Source organism: Hyla sarda, chromosome 4, assembly GCF_029499605.1.
Source record: "Hyla sarda isolate aHylSar1 chromosome 4, aHylSar1.hap1, whole genome shotgun sequence".
Lineage (NCBI taxonomy): Eukaryota > Metazoa > Chordata > Amphibia > Anura > Hylidae > Hyla > Hyla sarda.
The window spans coordinates 381,429,034-381,448,752 of record NC_079192.1 but is presented as its reverse complement, the minus strand read 5'-3'; the positions used below and the strand labels follow the sequence as shown (position 1 = coordinate 381,448,752).

Below are 19,719 nucleotides of genomic sequence, written 5' to 3'. Positions count from 1 at the left end.
ATTCTCCAGCATGACCAGTATGGTGGTGGGTCAGTAATGGTGTGGGATGGCATTTCTTTGGGGGAACGCACAGCCCTCCATATGCTTGCCTGAGGTAGCCTGACTGCCATTAGGTACCGAGATGAGATCCTCAGACCCCTTGTGAGACCATATGCTGGTGCAGTTGACCCTGGGTTCCTCCTAATGCAAGACAATGCTAGACCTCATGTGGCTGGAGTGTGTCAGCAGTTCCTGCAAGAGAAAGGCATTGATGCTATGGACTGGACCGCCCATTCCCCAGACCTGAATCCGATTGAGCACATCTGGGACATCATGTCTTGCTCCATCCACCAACACCATGTTGCACCACAGACTGTCTAGGAGTTGGCGGATGCTTTAGTCCAGATCTGGGAAGACATCCCTCAGGACACCACCTCATCAGGAACATGCCCAGGCATTGTAGGGAGGTCATACGGGCACGTGGAGGCCAAGCACACTACTGAGCCTCATTTTTACTTTTTTTAAGGACATTACATCAAAGTTGGATCAGCCTGTAGTGTGGTTTCCCACTTTAATTTCTAGTGTGACTCCATATCCAGACCTCCATGGGTTGATAAATTTGATTTCCATTGATCATTTTTGTGTGATTTTGTTGTCAGCACATTCAACTATGTAAAGACGAAAGTATTTCATACGATTAGTTCATTCATTCAGATCTAGGATGTGTTATCTTAGTGTTTCCTTTATTTTTTTTGAGCAATGTATAATTTGGTATTGTACTGCATAGAGGTGCTTCTAAACACTTCAATAATACGGGTGATGTTTCAGTAAAATAATCATGTTAATTCTCTTAATCATGTGTGCAACAGACTGATGGTGTCTGTGGGATTGTATACTGAATGTGCATTCAAGCTATAAGAAATACCATGTATATTGAAAATATAGTAACTTGAGTTTATATACATATACTGTCATTTTTTAATTTAGGGTATAGCATACATGCATCGTCTTACCTTTAGATCTCTGTGTACCACCCCCATCTGGTGACAGTGCAGTACTGCCTCTAGGATCTGCTGAATGCAGTGACTAATCATAAAAGAAAGTGCAAGAAAATAGCAAAAGAAAGCAAATTAGGTTAATTTATTTCTTAATAAGTGAAACTTAGTGCCACTGCTGCCAAAGAAAAACTAAACATCAGCAGCTATATGGGGTACTGGGGTTGGGGCAAAACTTGGGCCTAAGAGAACACTATTAGTCTGAATGGGACTATGATGGGGCCTGGGAAACATTCTGCCATGGGGTCCAGGCAAATGAGCAATAACAGGGGTGGTCTCATCATACACATCGGGGGCACATTTCTATGATAGGCCACTAATTTTGACTTTTGGACACCCAATCAATGTGACCTCTGATGGTCACTAGAACAAAGTAGCAGTGGTGCTAGGCTACAGGAGTTCCTTGATGGATGCCATCATAACTAGAGAGACTATGGCATCCTCTCATAGGATGTTGTGATGCCTGTATGGAAAAATATAATATTACTTGGGATTTACAGTAGATTGCTGAGATGGACAATGTTCTCCAGAGATTTATCCTGGTGACCATATTTGAAGATGCTATTTTTCTCACAAATAATTTTCTAAAATTAGAACACCATTTCAGTTCTGAGGGTTACATCGATAAACTGTAACACTACAGAGTTCCAATAAAATGTTAAAGGGATACTCCATTTTTTTTTTTTTTTAATCAACTGGTGCTAGAAAGTTAAACAGATTTGTAAATTACATCTATTAAAAAATCCTTAATCCTTCCAGTACTTATTGGCTGCTGAATACTACAGAGGAAATTATTTTCTTTTTGGAACACAAAGCTCTCTGCTGACATCACGAGCATAGTGCTCTCTGCTGACATCTCTGTCCATTTTAAGAACTGTCCAGAGTAGGAGAAAATCCCCATAGAAAACATATGCTACTCTGGTCAGTACCTAAAATGGACAGAGATGTCAGCAGAGAGCACTGTGTTCGTGATTAACAGAGAGCACTGTGTTCCAAAAAGAAAATAATTCACTCTGTAGTATTCAGCAGCTAATAAGTACTAGAAGGATTAAGATTTTTTAATAGAAGTCATTTACAAATCTGTTTAACTTTCTGGCACCAGTTGATTTAAAAAAAAATTTTCACTGGAGTACCCCCTTTAGGTGGTTCCCCTATCACTTATGACATATTACCTTATTATCTTACTCATGTCCATTTTTTTTATTGCCATTTCTATCAGACATTTATTGTGTTCCCTGTGGATCTATCAGAAAATGTAGGTGTGCCCATTGTAATGAGCAATCTAAGAAACGCTAATGCTCTGTGCAATGCCAAGTGCAGGGCTTGGGAAGGGGGATTAGGGAGGTAAATGAAATAGGGCCATTAAAGGGAATACACGTTGTAGTCTGCACTAGGAAAATATATAAAAATAGTTTTTTCCTGGATTACTTCTTTAAAGTGTACCTGCAATTCTAGCTGCAAAATAATGATAGTGCAGAACTGTGCACCATAATCGTTTTTCCAAATTCATTTCAGTTTAGTTCATTTCCCAATGCATAGGTATGAGAGGCGGAAAACACAGACAATTTCCCATTTGTACACCTATTTACAAGATGAACTAAAAGGTAAAGTAATTTAGAAAAATTATTATAGTGCACAGTCCTGCACTATAATCATTTTTCATCTACAATTGCATGTACACTTTAAGTTGCTTAAAATAGAACTTATACAGCCCCCACAGTCCCTCTGATGCCATTTCCAGACAGGGCCCCTCCCCATCACACTACTTTGCCTGATGGTTGGGTGCCACACAAAATGGCATCATGGGCATATGTGGCCTCCAGGCAGCTGTTATGAAGCCCTACTGTAGAGCAATATAACTGGTTAAAAGGCTGAACCAGGGGCATGGATTCGGGGGGTAAATAGGTAGATGTTGGACCCTGACTTTAAAAGAATATTCCAATATTGGCACATGCCACTTGTGACATGAGTTACATTGGATCCCTGGAGCATCAATTTATGCCTATGGATATAATTCAACATAACTAACTATAATTGTATTGATGTTGAGTAACTGTATATGGACATATGTCACAATGGCCCATATTTATCAAACTGTGTGAGAGAAAAAGTGGAGAGATTTTTCCACAGCAACCAATCACAGCTCAGCTAAAAAGCTCTGGTAAAGTGAAAGCTGAGCTGTGATTGGTTTCTGTGGGAAAATCTCTCCACTTTTTCTCTCACACAGTTTGATAAATCAGGGGCAATGAGTACAACAATCTTAAAGACAGTGTTTAAGATAGCTGGGGTAAGTTGTAGTACCAAACACAGATGGTAGGTAAGATGAATAACCCTCACCTTACTGTCTATTATAGATTTTAATTAGATTGCAGGCAAAGGACTGATCTACAGTGGTCCATAAAGTTACATTATTTATTGATTTCAGGACGACCATTGAATGTTGAAACTATTGTACAGTATATTGAGACCATAAGTATGGAAACTTGGTAATTGGTTTGTTACGCCGAGCGCTCCGGGTCCCCGCTCCTCCCCGGAGCGCTCGCTACACTCTCCTCACTGCAGCGCTCCGGTCAGATCCACTGACCCGGGGCGCTGCGATACTGCCTCCAGCCGGGATGCGATTCGCGATGCGGGTAGCGCCCGCTCGCGATGCGCACCCCGGCTCCCGTACCTGACTCGCTCTCCGTCGGTCCTGTCCCGGCGCGCGCGGCCCCGCTCCTTAGGGCGCGCGCGCGCCGGTTCTTTGCGATTTAAAGGGCCACTGCGCCGCTGATTGGCGCAGTGGTTCCAATTAGTCTGATCACCTGTGCACTTCCCTATATCACCTCACTTCCCTTGCACTTCCTTGCCGGATCTTGTTGCCATCGTGCCAGTGAAAGCGTTTCCTTGTGTGTTCCTAGCCTGTGTTCCAGACCTCCTGCCGTTGCCCCTGACTACGATCCTTGCTGCCTGCCCCGACCTTCTGCTACGTCCGACCTTGCTTCTGTCTACTCCCTTGTACCGCGCCTGTCTTCAGCAGCCAGAGAGGTGAGCCGTTGCTAGTGGATACGACCTGGTCACTACCGCCGCAGCAAGACCATCCCGCTTTGCGGCGGGCTCTGGTGAAAACCAGTAGTGACTTAGAACCGATCCACTAGCACGGTCCACGCCAATCCCTCTCCGGCACAGAGGATCCACTACCTGCCAGCCGGCATCGTGACAGTAGATCCGGCCATGGATCCCGCTGAAGTTCCTCTGCCAGTTGTCGCTGACCTCACCACGGTGGTCGCCCAGCAGTCACAACAGATAGCGCAACAAGGCCAACAGCTGTCTCAACTGACCGTTATGCTACAGCAGTTACTACCACAGCTTCAGCAATCATCTCCTCCGCCAGCTCCTGCACCCCCTCCGCAGCGAGTGGCCGCTCCTGGTCTACGCCTATCCTTGCCGGATAAATTTGATGGGGACTCTAAGTTTTGCCGTGGCTTTCTTTCCCAATGTTCCCTGCACCTGGAGATGATGTCGGACCAGTTTCCCACTGAAAGGTCTAAGGTGGCTTTCGTAGTCAGCCTTCTGTCTGGAAAAGCCCTGTCTTGGGCCACACCGCTCTGGGACCGCAATGACCCCGTCACTGCCTCTGTACACTCCTTCTTCTCGGAAATCCGAAGTGTCTTTGAGGAACCTGCCCGAGCCTCTTCTGCTGAGACTGCCCTGTTGAACCTGGTCCAGGGTAATTCTTCCGTTGGCGAGTATGCCGTACAATTCCGTACTCTTGCTTCAGAATTATCCTGGAATAATGAGGCCCTCTGCGCGACCTTTAAAAAAGGCCTATCCAGCAACATTAAAGATGTTCTGGCCGCACGAGAAATCCCTGCTAATCTACATGAACTCATTCACCTAGCCACTCGCATTGACATGCGTTTTTCCGAAAGGCGTCAGGAGCTCCGCCAAGATATGGACTCTGTTCGCACGAGGCGTTTCTTCTCCTCGGCTCCTCTCTCCTCTGGTCCCCTGCAATCCGTTCCTGTGCCTCCCGCCGTGGAGGCTATGCAGGTCGACCGGTCTCGCCTGACACCTCAAGAGAGGACACGACGCCGCATGGAGAATCTCTGCCTGTACTGTGCTAGTACCGAACACTTCCTGAGGGATTGTCCTATCCGTCCTCCCCGCCTGGAAAGACGTACGCTGACTCCGCACAAAGGTGAGACAGTCCTTGATGTCTACTCTGCTTCTCCACGTCTTACTGTGCCTGTGCGGATGTCTGCCTCTGCCTTCTCCTTCTCTACTATGGCCTTCTTGGACTCTGGATCTGCAGGAAATTTTATTTTGGCCTCTCTCGTCAACAGGTTCAACATCCCAGTGACCAGTCTCGCCAGACCCCTTTACATCAATTGTGTAAACAATGAAAGATTGGACTGTACCATACGTTTCCGCACGGAGCCCCTTCTAATGTGCATCGGATCTCATCACGAGAGGATTGAACTTTTGGTCCTCCCCAATTGCACTTCTGAAATTCTCCTTGGACTTCCCTGGCTTCAACTTCATTCCCCAACCCTGGATTGGTCCACTGGGGAGATCAAGAGTTGGGGGCCTCTTGTTCCAAGGACTGTCTAAAACCGGTTCCCAGTAACCCTTGCCGTGACTCTGTGGTTCCTCCAGTAACCGGTCTCCCTAAGGCCTATATGGACTTTGCGGATGTTTTTTGCAAAAAACAAGCTGAGACTCTACCTCCTCACAGGCCTTATGATTGTCCTATCGACCTCCTCCCGGGCACTACTCCACCCCGGGGCAGAATTTATCCTCTGTCCGCCCCAGAGACTCTTGCCATGTCTGAATACGTCCAGGAAAATTTAAAAAAGGGCTTTATCCGTAAATCCTCCTCTCCTGCCGGAGCCGGATTTTTCTTTGTGTCCAAAAAAGATGGCTCCCTACGTCCTTGCATTGACTACCGCGGTCTTAATAAAATCACGGTTAAGAACCGCTACCCCCTACCCCTCATCTCTGAACTCTTTGATCGCCTCCAAGGTGCCCACATCTTTACTAAACTGGACTTAAGAGGTGCTTATAATCTCATCCGCATCAGAGAGGGGGATGAATGGAAAACGGCATTTAACACCAGAGATGGACACTTTGAGTATCTGGTCATGCCCTTTGGCCTGTGCAACGCCCCTGCCGTCTTTCAAGACTTTGTTAATGAAATTTTTCGTGATCTTTTATACTCCTGTGTTGTTGTATATCTGGACGATATCCTGATTTTTTCTGCCAATCTAGAAGAACACCGCCAGCATGTCCGTATGGTTCTTCAGAGACTTCGTGACAATCAACTCTATGCCAAAATTGAGAAATGTCTGTTTGAATGCCAATCTCTTCCTTTTCTAGGATACTTGGTCTCTGGCCAGGGACTACAAATGGATCCAGACAAACTCTCTGCAGTCTTAGATTGGCCACGCCCCTCCGGACTCCGTGCTATCCAACGCTTTTTGGGGTTCGCCAATTATTACAGGCAATTTATTCCACATTTTTCTACCGTTGTGGCCCCTATCGTGGCTTTAACCAAAAAAAATGCCGATCCCAAGTCTTGGCCTCCTCAAGCGGAAGACGCCTTTAAACGACTCAAGTCTGCCTTTTCTTCGGCTCCCGTGCTCTCCAGACCTGACCCTTCCAAACCCTTCCTATTGGAGGTTGATGCCTCCTCAGTGGGAGCTGGAGCTGTTCTTCTACAAAAAAATTCTTCCGGGCATGCTGTCACTTGTGGTTTTTTTTCTAGGACCTTCTCTCCGGCGGAGAGGAACTACTCCATCGGGGATCGAGAGCTTCTAGCCATCAAATTAGCACTTGAGGAATGGAGGCATCTGCTGGAGGGATCAAGATTTCCAGTTATTATTTACACCGATCACAAGAACCTCTCCTACCTCCAGTCTGCCCAACGGCTGAATCCTCGCCAGGCCCGGTGGTCTCTGTTCTTTGCCCGATTTAATTTTGAAATTCACTTTCGGCCTGCCGATAAGAACATTAGGGCCGATGCTCTCTCTCGTTCCTCGGATGCTTCGGAAGTTGAACTCTCTCCGCAACACATCATTCCTCCTGACTGCCTGATTTCCACCTCTCCAGCCTCCATCAGGCAAACTCCTCCAGGAAAGACCTTTGTTTCTCCACGCCAACGCCTCGGAATCCTCAAATGGGGTCACTCCTCCCATCTCGCAGGTCATGTGGGCATCAAGAAATCTGTGCAACTCATCTCCCGCTTCTATTGGTGGCCGACTCTGGAGACGGATGTTGTGGACTTTGTGCGAGCCTGCACTATCTGTGCCCGGGATAAGACTCCTCGCCAGAAGCCCGCTGGTTTTCTTCATCCCCTGCCTGTCCCCGAACAGCCTTGGTCTCTGATTGGTATGGATTTTATTACTGATTTACCCCCTTCCCGTGGCAACACTGTTATTTGGGTGGTCGTTGATCGATTCTCCAAAATGGCACATTTCATCCCTCTTCCTGGTCTTCCTTCAGCGCCTCAGTTGGCTAAACAATTTTTTGTACACATTTTTCGTCTTCACGGGTTGCCTACACAGATCGTCTCGGATAGAGGCGTCCAATTCGTGTCTAAATTCTGGAGGGCTCTCTGTAAACAACTCAAGATTAAATTAAATTTTTCTTCTGCATATCATCCCCAATCCAATGGACAAGTAGAAAGAATTAACCAGGTCTTGGGTGATTATTTACGACATTTTGTTTCCTCCCGCCAGGATGACTGGGCAGATCTCCTTCCATGGGCCGAATTCTCGTATAACTTCAGAGTCTCTGAATCTTCCTCCAAATCCCCATTTTTCGTGGTGTACGGCCGTCACCCTCTTCCCCCCCTCCCTACCCCCTTGCCCTCTGGTCTGCCCGCTGTGGATGAAATTTCTCGTGACCTTTCCATCATATGGAGAGAGACCCAAAATTCTCTCTTACAGGCTTCATCACGCATGAAGAAGTTCGCGGATAAGAAAAGAAGAGCTCCTCCCATTTTTTCCCCTGGAGACAAGGTATGGCTCTCCGCTAAATATGTCCGCTTCCGTGTCCCTAGCTACAAGTTGGGACCACGCTATCTTGGTCCTTTCAAAATTTTGTGCCAGATTAATCCTGTCTCTTACAAACTTCTTCTTCCTCCTTCTCTTCGTATTCCTAATGCCTTTCACGTTTCTCTTCTTAAACCACTCATCATCAACCGTTTCTCTCCCAAATCTGTTCCTCCCACTCCTGTTTCCGGCTCCTCGGACATCTTCTCCGTCAAAGAGATTCTGGCATCTAAAAAGGTCAGAGGGAAAACCTTTTTTTTAGTGGATTGGGAGGGTTGTGGTCCAGAAGAGAGATCCTGGGAACCTGAGGACAATATCCTGGACAAAAGTCTGCTCCTCAGGTTCTCAGGCTCTAAGAAGAGGGGGAGACCCAAGGGGGGGGGTACTGTTACGCCGAGCGCTCCGGGTCCCCGCTCCTCCCCGGAGCGCTCGCTACACTCTCCTCACTGCAGCGCTCCGGTCAGATCCACTGACCCGGGGCGCTGCGATACTGCCTCCAGCCGGGATGCGATTCGCGATGCGGGTAGCGCCCGCTCGCGATGCGCACCCCGGCTCCCGTACCTGACTCGCTCTCCGTCGGTCCTGTCCCGGCGCGCGCGGCCCCGCTCCTTAGGGCGCGCGCGCGCCGGGTCTTTGCGATTTAAAGGGCCACTGCGCCGCTGATTGGCGCAGTGGTTCCAATTAGTCTGATCACCTGTGCACTTCCCTATATCACCTCACTTCCCTTGCACTTCCTTCCCTTGCACTTCCTTGCTGACTACGATCCTTGCTGCCTGCCCCGACCTTCTGCTACGTCCGACCTTGCTTCTGTCTACTCCCTTGTAACCCGCCTGTCTTCAGCAGCCAGAGAGGTGAGCCGTTGCTAGTGGATACGACCTGGTCACTACCGCCGCAGCAAGACCATCCCGCTTTGCGGCGGGCTCTGGTGAAAACCAGTAGTGACTTAGAACCGATCCACTAGCACGGTCCACGCCAATCCCTCTCCGGCACAGAGGATCCACTACCTGCCAGCCGGCATCGTGACATGGTTCTGAATGCCCAAAATGTCACCGAAACATACGGAAACGTGAGGAATAAAGAAAAATAAGTAGATACCAAATAGAGATAGGTCCTTACATATAAAAGTAAGAAAGAGCTTTTGGAAGCTGTAAATAACGGTCTATGTAGGGGACAGGAGCTTCTTCAGGGTCCTGTACATTACACAGTGTCCTAAAAAGTAGAATGGAGTCGCCCTCACCTGGTGTCCAAAGAAGCAGCTAACCCTGGCACAAGTAAAGAGTAGTACAGAACATGTAGTACCTCCCTGTACTGTAGGGGGCGCTACGAGATTACCAGTCAGTGCAATACAGGGGTTTTACCAGTGAAATTACCATTCTGATTGGTCAGTTCTTCCAGCCATTGACACATTTCACAGATCTGGACTGTCTGTAGCATTGTATGTTGAGTATGGGTTCAAGTTACGGTGGTCCAGAAAATTCCATTGTACGTTGAAAACATTGTAACCTGAGGCTAATATAAGTTGAGGAACCACTGTAATGAATTTATGGCTCACAATTGCTGATAGACATAAGGGGTTCTCAAAGATAAGCTAAGAACAAGGGTTTCCAATATATACTGTTATTGTTCTTGTCTGCCTCTGAAATAGTCCACTGACTGATAACATTTGTGGAGCATACTAACCTGGCATCTGCTTCACTGTAATATTCTCTGGCAACAATATCCTCGAAGAGCTCGCCACCGGTGACCCTGCAAAGACACAGCACACATGAGGTCGGCTGCCGAACCCAGGCACAGATCCTTGTTCACAACATAGTTCACACATTATGTCTAAAGCTCAGTCACGAATATTTTTAGTTGAGCTATCGTAGATGTTTACTACTGAAATAGCTGCTGCGTTAATTTAAGTATTTATTGTTTTTTTATCTGGGACTTTAGAACAATTTCTTATTTTTGCTTTTTCATTTTTTCCCCTCGCCTTCTAAGGGTGCATGCACACCACGTTTTCACTATATGGGTGCCGGATCCGGCTGGGGCAGGGGAGAACAGTGTGCTCCCGTACCCCAGCCAGACTGGGGCTGAAATCCATTGACTTTAATGAGCTGACCGGAGTCACCGTTTTACTCCGATCGGCTCATTTTTTACCCTTATGCAGTTTTCTGACCGGACCTCAAAATGTAGTATACCACGTTTTGAGGTCCAGTCAGAAATCTGGATACGGGTCAAAAATGAGCCGACCGGAGTAAAATGGTGACTCTGGTCGGCCCATTAAAGTCAATGGATTTCCATTATGAGAACCATGTGAGGGCTATGTGCTGTGATCTGTAGGTTTAATTGGTACCATTTTTGTGCACATTTAGTATTTTTTTAAAGTTAAAGGGGTAGTCCAGGGAACTGAACTTTTTAGACGCTTATCCCGATTCACTGGTCTAATTGCAAGGGGTCTAAATGCTGGGACACCCGCCATCTCCTGTATGGACTGTGGCTACTTCCACATCCAAAGTACACTCTGGCCCCCACCTTCCTTAATGAATGCAAGTAGCGGCTTACACAGCCAATCACCAGCTGAGATGAGACATCGCTGTGGCCTGTCATAGGCTGATAGGGCTGTCACCTCCATTCGTCCAGGAGAGCTCTGCTCTGGATGTCCCAGTGGTCGGACCCCCCACGATTAGATACTTATCACCTATCCTGGGTACAGGGGATAAGGGTACGTTCACATGCGCGGATTTACAGCATATTTTACGCTGCAAATCCGCTGGTGAAGGCCCGCTCTATGCTGGCTTTACATGTGGCTGCTGGTAGCGGCAATACGCCGCTACCAGCAGACACACTGTGATGTGCGAGTCGCAGTATACATCGTGGGAGCTCTCTGCCTAGCTCAGAGCAGGGAGAGTGGCCGCGATGTGTGAGTATGCCGTGCACATCGCTGCACTGTGTCTGCTGGTAGCGGCGTATTGCCACTACCAGCAGGCACATGTAAAGCCAGCATAGAGCGGGGCCTGCACCAGCGGATCCGCAGCTAAATACGCTGCGAAAATCCGCGCGTGTGAACATACCCTAAGTGTGTAAAAAGTTCAGTTCCCTGAACTACCTCTTTAACCATGTTCACTGTGTTGGATAAATATATTTATAGTTTAGACATGTGGGCATGTCTTTGTCCATCTGCAACACGGGCAACTTGTGGGCACATGTTCCAACTAAACCTAAAGTAATACATGAACTGCATGGTACCTTATGTGACTTCTATGTACTGAGTTTAGGTATGGGACACTCAGGGTGTAGTTTTTGTTCTTTTAGGGCTCGTTCAGCTGCGGAATTCCCAGTGTTTTCAATGGGATTCTGCTACTCTGCACATACGTCGTAATCGCCACAACGGAAATCCACTGGTGGAAAGTATGGCTGCCCAAAAAAGTTCTTGGGTAGGAATTCTTCTGTTTTACAATCTTTTTATTTGGTTTTCAAAACATAAACATAACAGACATTTATAACATAGCGTTAAACAGTCATGACATCTCTTGCATGGGGGGATCCGTCACATAATATAATATACATGCATATTACAAGGATATTATTGCAAGATTACGCATATGCGACAATCAACCCTTCAATAGTAAGTTATGTAGAACAACAAGGAACTATTGGGTCCAAGGTAGGACTAGAGTAACAATGGAAACATAGTAATCAAAACAAGTAAAGATAAAATAAAGGACTTGTGTGCAACTAGCACTGTTACTTTAGGTTTAATCATTCTGTAGATCTCATTCTCGTGGGTACGCCCGAGTAGTCGGACTTCATCTTCTCCTTATAGGAAGGAGGAATTCTTCTGGACTTCATTGCAGTCTATTAGACAGCACACATCCACACGGTCCTAGCGCCAACTATGGACATTAAAGGGGTACTCCGGCGCTAAGACATCTTATCCCCCATCCAAAGGATAGGGGATAAGATGCTTGATCGCGGAGGTCCCGCCGCTGGGGACCCCTGTGATCTTCCATGCCGCACCCCGTTAGAATCAGTCCCCGGAGCATGCTCGCTCCGGGTCTGATTACTGGCGATCACGGGGACGGACCATAGTGTGACATCATACTCCGCCCCCTCAATGCAAGCCTATGGAGGGGGCGTGACATGCCCCCTCCATAGGCTTGCATTGAGGGGGCGGAGCGTGACATCACTATGCTCCATCCCCGTGATCGCCAGTAATCAGACCCGGAGCGAGCACGCTCCGGGGGCTAATTCTATTGGGGTGCGGCGTGGAAGATCACAGGGGTCCCCAGCGGCGGGACTCCCGCGATCAAGCATCTTATCCCCTATCCTTTGGATAGGGGATAAGATGTCTTAGCACCGGAGTACCCCTTTAACTAAGTGGATATTCAGCTGACTGAAAACTTTGTTAAAACTGACAACCTGAAAAGGTAATACAGAGAGGAGATCAATTTGACACGGACTGTGAGGTTTGTATAGGTTGTCTCTGATAGAACTGGTGAAGGGCAGAGATTGGGGACAACACGAGTGGTAAAGCTGGCAGGGAAGATGCGAAAGAGATAATTGTTTCATCAAACCGAAAATGACATTCATTGCAATTCTATTCACACATTGCTGCATGCGAAGCAGAGGCGTCACTGGTGAATGCACGTTACATACTCACAGATCAAACACTAAATAGTGGTGTCCTTCCTCCGAGATGCTGTCATGTAGCCTCACTGCAAAAAAAGGGGAGCAGACATTAATACATGCCATTACATTAGCACTGCCTACAATAAATTATGCAAGGAAATGTATGTTTAGAAGGGTGATAATTTGCATACTATTACAGTCCACAGAGTCTTGCAGAAATTGTCTCCGAATGCATGGAAAATGATATGTTTTCATAAAAAATGCATGTCTACATTAAATCAGATTCTTTCTTCAGTGCTTATGGAATGACATAAACTTTAACTTGGTGACCAATTATTAAAATATAGGAACATTTTTACCCATAATCCCTCTGGACATCATAGTGGGGGTCCTCCACTGAGTGCAAAGTAGGTAGACACTTTTTTTTGCTTATAAAGTGCAGCATAGGCTGTTATAGAGAATAATGTAAAGCTTCCTGTGTATGCTTTTTGCTTACCTCTTTTTGCTGATGTGGCAAGCATAGGATAGGCTCCATTTTGGTTTACAAATGCAAAATGATGTGGGCCGTCTAATGCCGCCCACATTTCACATGAGCATACAAAATACATAACACACTTGATAGAGGCCAGCCACTGCATGTACTTAAAGGAGTAGTCCAGTGGTGAACCCAGTGGTGAACAACTTATCCCCTATCCTAAGGATAGGGGATAAGTTGTAGATCACGGGGGTCCGACCGCTGGGGCCCCCTGCGATCTCCTGTACGGAGCCCCGACAGCCCGTGGGAAGGGGGCGTGTCGACCTCCGCACGAAGCGGTGGCCAACACGCCCCCTCAATACTACTCTATGGCAGAGCTGAAGCGCTGCCTTCGGCAATCTCCGGCTCTGCCATAGAGATGTATTGAGGGGGCGTGTCGGCCGCCGCTTCGTGCGGAGGTCGACACCCGCTATCTGGCCGGAGAGCCGGGATCCCATACAGAGAGATAGCAGGGGGCCCCAGTGGTCGGACCCCCCGCGATCTCAAACTTGTCCCCTATCCTTAGGATAGGGGATACATTTTTCACCACTGGACTACCCCTTTAACAGGATAGCACACTGGAACAATAAGTAAAAAGTCCTGAAAACACTGAAACACATCACTTCCTTTTCTACTATGTTGATTTGTTGTGTCGGTTTTAAAATAAACTTTTTAAGATTTTATGTAACATTGCAGTGCTGGAATTTTTGCCTTTTGCATACATTTCCCATAATTCCTCTGGCTGAGGATCAGGTTGTTGATCACTCCAGCTGGTCATCTAGGCTGCTGGTGCTGGAGGTTACCCAAGTGAACTCATTAGACGGTTATAAGTTTGTTGGTGTTTTTCACACTGTGCAGTTTTCATGCGTTTTCTTACTCAAAGTATTTTTTTAGAGAAACATAGCCATGAGGCGAAAATGATTAGACATATAATAACAAAATAGCTGTTTTATGCTGATTGCACGTTACGTTTACACATTTAATGTTTTTTACGAATTTTTTGCACATTGTACTGCATTTTAGCTGTTTTTGCTGTGGTTTTCCAAAATTGTGCAAAAAATTTCACGTTTGTACCATATTGCACACTGGCGGTACAATATCTCCATTTTTACCTTGATTTTGGAAAATTACTGTAAAAACATAAAAAAGCAGCAATAAATGCAATGTGTGAACAGCCTCAGTGTATATCTATATATATATACTCTGATTGCACAGAGGTGTCTGGCAGGGAGCTAGCAGGAGAGGATCTAGTAGGTGATGGTGTCATCCTATAACATTAAGTCGGAGTCTGACATCCTGTTACTCACATAAAGCACAGTAACTTTTTTGAGTCAGACTGTTGATCACATGACCAAGTTAGAGTAATGAAACATAAAGATGCAGCTGTGCTGGAATAATACAGATGGTGCTGTATGACTTGTGATGGTGAGTGTGCATTATATAGGCAAAAAACAAAAAAACTAAACAAGAGTGCTTCTTTAAGAGTTGTGGCTCCTGCTCTGACCTGTACAATTACATGGCCCTCCAATTACTTGAATTTTCTTTATACTACACTATATCTTTCCAGCGCTGACAAAATGTGTGACTGGCTGTAACTTCTCCCATCAATAACAGATGATCACTGAGGTTTGGAACCAGACCCATGGCAATGGGCTTAGGACTGGAGAAGCTTTCCTCAATGAAGGGCTTGTCTTGGTGAAACAGCTATCACGCCCCCTCCCGTAGACTTGCATTGAGGGGCGGAGCGTGACGTCACACGGGGGCGGAGGCGTGACGCCACACGCCGCCGGCCGTGTGGTCGCAGGTAATCAGACCCGGAGGGAACACGCTCTGGGGACTGATTACAAACGGGGTGCCGCGTGCAAGATCCCGGGGGTTCCCAGCAGCGGGACTCCCGCGATCAGGCATCTTATCCCCTATCCTTTGGATAGGGGATAAGATGTCTAAGCACCGAAGAACCCCTTTAAAGGGGTACTCCGCCCACAGACATCTCATTTCTATCAAAATGATGTGGTGAAGGGTGTGATAAATGGCAGATATTATTACCCTCAGGGCAGATGTTATTAACCCTTGGCATTCGTGATGCCAGGGCGTAGTTATCCTCAACACCACCCAAGGTATGGCCGCTGGTTCCTGGGCCAGGCGCAGAGCAAATAATCACTCCGATGCAAGGTTACGGAACAACGACACTTTCCTGAGTCAGACAGATGTTAAAGTCTTACAGTTCAGTTTATTCTCAAGGAGATGACCAGTGGACTTTAGGAGACTTGTGGGCTCGCTGAGACTTGTAGTGGACTTGGACTCAATTATGCAGTCCCACGCTGACTTTAGACTTGACAGACTTGACTATGCTGACTAGACTTCTCCCCTGTATTTAGGCTTACCAGGCTTTGACTATCACCTGTAGGGGGTTCCACGGATAGTGGCTGCTTGACTAGGCCTTGGTCACCCTCAGGAACACCCGACACTCTCAGGTCTTCGCTTGACTGTACCTCAGCTACAACTGGAACTGGCTAGCTCCCCTCTTTGCTATATATGGGAGCAATTTGGAGGGGTCCCATAGGTCACCAACAAGTCACCTAATCACTGGCACCTTCCCTGGTTACACAGGCTTAGCAACAATATTTAAAGACACACATGCCTCAAAAGATTAACCCGCATATAACGTAAGAAAATATTGCATATTTAACACTTGACAGTCCATAAGAGGGATGTGGACCCAGGGGACACACAGGACGGATAAGTGTACAGGGGGACAACTCCTGTACTGGGCCACCACAAGGATCTCTGTGCTGCACCCCTGCACAGTATGTTTAGAATGTTGTGTTTCCGTGGCCACGAACGTGATGTCACTCCACACCACCTCCATTCATGTCTATGGGAGAGGACATGATGTCCGCCAGCATTCTAAATGGCGGGACCCCCACAATCAAACATCTTATCCCCTATCCTTTGTATAATGGATAAAATGTCTGTGGTTGGAGTACCCCTTTAAGGATCAGATAGTCCAGCACAGCAGTTTTGTTGCAGATTTTGCAGCAGATTTGTTGTGGATTTGGTAATACTGACAATATAAATTACAGCTTCTGACCTATTATATAACAATGCATCTCTTTATTGGAAACAATAGAAAATAAATCCATGTAAATATGTTTTTTTTTATATTTGGTTGCTTCATGTTTAATACATTTTACAGTGTACGTATTATATATATACAGGTTTGCAATGAATGCAAAAAAGTGTGAGAGCAAAGTTATGCCTGTGAGAAACTCCTGTCACCGATCATAAGGACAGAGGTTACTTGTCCCCTGAGTTAATGGAGTAGCAAGGTTGGACTACCGGTTGGACTAAGTGTGAGGTCACTTTTCTCCTTCCCACACAACAGCCATCCCACCCATTAAAACACAAATAAGCTGCATTCCATGCAATAGACCAGTGTTTTCTAACCCGGTGCCTCTAGCTGTTGCAAAAATACAATTAATTGTAAAATGATCTCTCTCTTCCACCCAGCGGTCGCTCCACCCATTGAAGCAGGGCAGGTTCCCTGTCATCACCTGACTAGTGATGTAATGTCTCGGGCCGCACTGCAACCTGGGAAAACCTGAGATGGTACTAATTTTGTATGCTGTTAAAAGAATTGTAAGACCATCATGAGACACAGGTAACAACTTTATATTAGGAATTACACTAAGTTTACATCCTCTGTAGCATTGCCAAAAAAAAATAAATTCCAGAATACCTCTTTAAAGGGGTACTCCGGTCGAAAACTTTTTTTTTTAAATCAACTGGTGGCAGAAAGTTAAACAGATTTGTTGATTCTTAATCAGTCTTAATCCTTCCAGTACTTTTTAGTGGCTGTATACTACAGAAGAAATGCTTTTCTTTTTGGATATCTCTTCTGTCACAACCACAGTGCTCTCTGCTGACCTCTGCCATCCTTTTTAGGAACTGTCCATAGCAACATATGTTTGCTATGGGGATTTTCTCCTGCTCTGGACAGTTCCTGAAATGGACAGCAGAGGTCAGCACAGAGCACTGTGGTCATGACAGAAGAGAAATCCAAAAAGAAAAGCAATTACTCTGTAGTATACAGCAGCTAATAAGTACTGGAAGGATTAAGATTTTTAATAGAAGTAATTTACAAATCTGTTTAACATTCTGGCACCAGTTGATTTAAAAACCGGAGTACCTCTGCCTCCTGTATTCTCTCAGTCCTGTGCACCATGCTCTTGTACTTTAATTTTATTCATATTTGTATATGTATGCAATAAAATTTAGCATTTTTTTGTATTTTGTGTATTGCTGATATTTATTTAGGCGTCTGATTATTTGATATGTCAGCAATCTATACTTGTTTATTTATATGTTTGGTGACAATACTTCAGAAGATAACAGAAGTTTACAAATCTGTTTAAATTTCTGGCACCAGTTGATTTGGAAAAATATTTTTTTTAATCTGGAGTAGCCCTTTAAAGGGGTACTCCAGTGCTTAGACATATTATCCCCTATCCTAAGGATAGGGAATAAGATGCTTGACCGCGGGAGTCCCGCCGCTGGGGACCCCCGTGATCTTGCACGTGGCACGCCGTTTGTAATCAGTCCCCCTGATTGTCACGCCCCCACCCATAGGCTTGCATTGAGGGGCGGAGGCGTGACGTCACACGCCGTGGGCCCTGTGGTCGCCCGTAATCAGACCCGGAGTGAACACGCTCCGGGGACTGATTACAAACGGGGTGCCGCGTGCAAGATCACGGGGGTCCCCAGCGGCGGGACTCCCGCGGTCAGGCATCTTATACCCTATCCTTTGGATAGGGGATAAGATGTCTAAGCACCAGAGTATCCCTTTAATTCCTATGTAACATCTGCCAATACATAGTAGTAGAGATAAGTGCAGTTTATCAGTATAAAAGTGTTATTTACATTCAATACAAAGTTACTCAGGTGAGGTGATGCTTGTAATGGGACACTGCAGATGGTCTACCTTCTGGATAGGCTATCAATATAAGATTGGATATTTGAATAGGCAGTGGTGATAAGTTTATATTAAAGGGGTATTCCGGGCAAAAAACAATTCGGAAACCTCAGAAACTAGTTTCGGAAACCTCCGGGACGCCCCCTCCCATAGACATGAATGGAAAGGGCGTGGCGTGACAATTCGGAAACCTCAGAAACTAGTTTCGGAAACCTCCGTGACGCCCCCTCCCATAGACATGAATGGAAAGGGCGTGGCGTGACGTCACGTCCCCAGTCCCAGAAACCTGGAGGTTTCCAAACTAGAGACGCAGTCCCCGCATAGAATGCAGGTGCTGCAGGTAGATCTCAGGGGATCCCAGCAGCGGACCCCCCGCGATCAGACATCTTATCCCCTATGCTTTGGATAGGGGATAAAATGTTTTTGCCCGTAATACCCCTTTAAGGGCCTATTCGGAGGATAACCTCTATCGATTCAGCAGCGGACCCCCCGCGATCAGACATCTTATCCCCTATCCTTCGGATAGTGGATAAAATGTTTTTGCCCGGAATACCCCTTTAAGGGCCTATTCGGAGGATAACCTCTATCGATTTAAGTGGGATTTTCTAATAATGAATGGACTCACTTATTACTTTGCTGGTGTTTTTGGTGGGTGGGATAGCTAAACATTACTACTGCAACACTTGAAATCCCAAAATAGCAGGGTACTGAAGCTTGGGAAGCTATTTTATATTTTCATTTATGAGGCCAGGAGAGCACCGGAGAGGGGTTCATTTAGCTGAACTCTTCATTACGTAATTGCAGCTCTACTAAACTCCAATTGTTTTATCCTTAACCCTCTCGACCGTGGAAAACCCCACACTGTGAGGGGAGGACAGTGTAGGAGGGGGACTCCATACAGCGACATGGTAATAGCAATGTTTGAGACAATGAACAGTGAGGGAATACTAGGCTATTTCTGTATGCTGACACCCAATTGCATGTTCGAAGCCTGGCAATTAGCTCTGGATATGTTAATTGTAGCCTAATTCTTCCATCATACACACTACACTTACACAGCGAGGGCAACAAAAAATCCCTCCACAAAGACCTGCCGCGATTACAAAACATCAGCCCTCCGCACACAAAGAAATTTGGAACATTCTGCCATTGTGCTTCTATTTCCAGTTCATTTTCCAAATCACTACTCCTCGTGACTGTTACCCATTACAATGGATATCATTTGATTTCCGGAGTCTCGGGGTGTACGAGATGGAACCGGAGCACTGGCAAGTTCTTTGTTGTCTTTTACTGTAACTTAAAAGGTTCTAAGTAAGACTGTACTCAACAAATTGGTCCCAAGCTGATCATTTCAAAAAAGATGGAGGCGGATTTTACCAACGTTTAACATGTAAGATAAAATGAAGGAAAAGTGGGAGGGAGTGGGAAAGTAATGTCAAACTTGAACACCGAGCGTGGATGACAAATTGAAATATGACAGCAAGATGTGAGGTGACCTGAAATAGGTGTATATTCCAAGTTATCAGCCCACCCTGTCACTCAGATCATCTC

At 46.2% G+C, this 19,719-nt stretch overlaps 1 protein-coding gene across 3 annotated transcripts in view; it reads right to left on the bottom strand.

The window, feature by feature from the left end:
* CAMK2A (calcium/calmodulin dependent protein kinase II alpha) overlaps positions 1-19,719 on the bottom strand; it is a 204,783-nt gene that overhangs the window by 74,795 nt on the left and 110,269 nt on the right. For all 3 annotated transcript variants that reach the window (XM_056516943.1, XM_056516945.1, XM_056516944.1), the window contains exons 4-6: positions 12,714-12,768; positions 9,749-9,814; positions 993-1,065 (exon numbers count right to left, since the gene is read on the bottom strand). In XM_056516943.1, the coding sequence (XP_056372918.1) occupies positions 993-1,065; positions 9,749-9,814; positions 12,714-12,768 (194 nt within the window). The remainder of the gene's footprint in view (positions 1-992; positions 1,066-9,748; positions 9,815-12,713; positions 12,769-19,719) is intronic.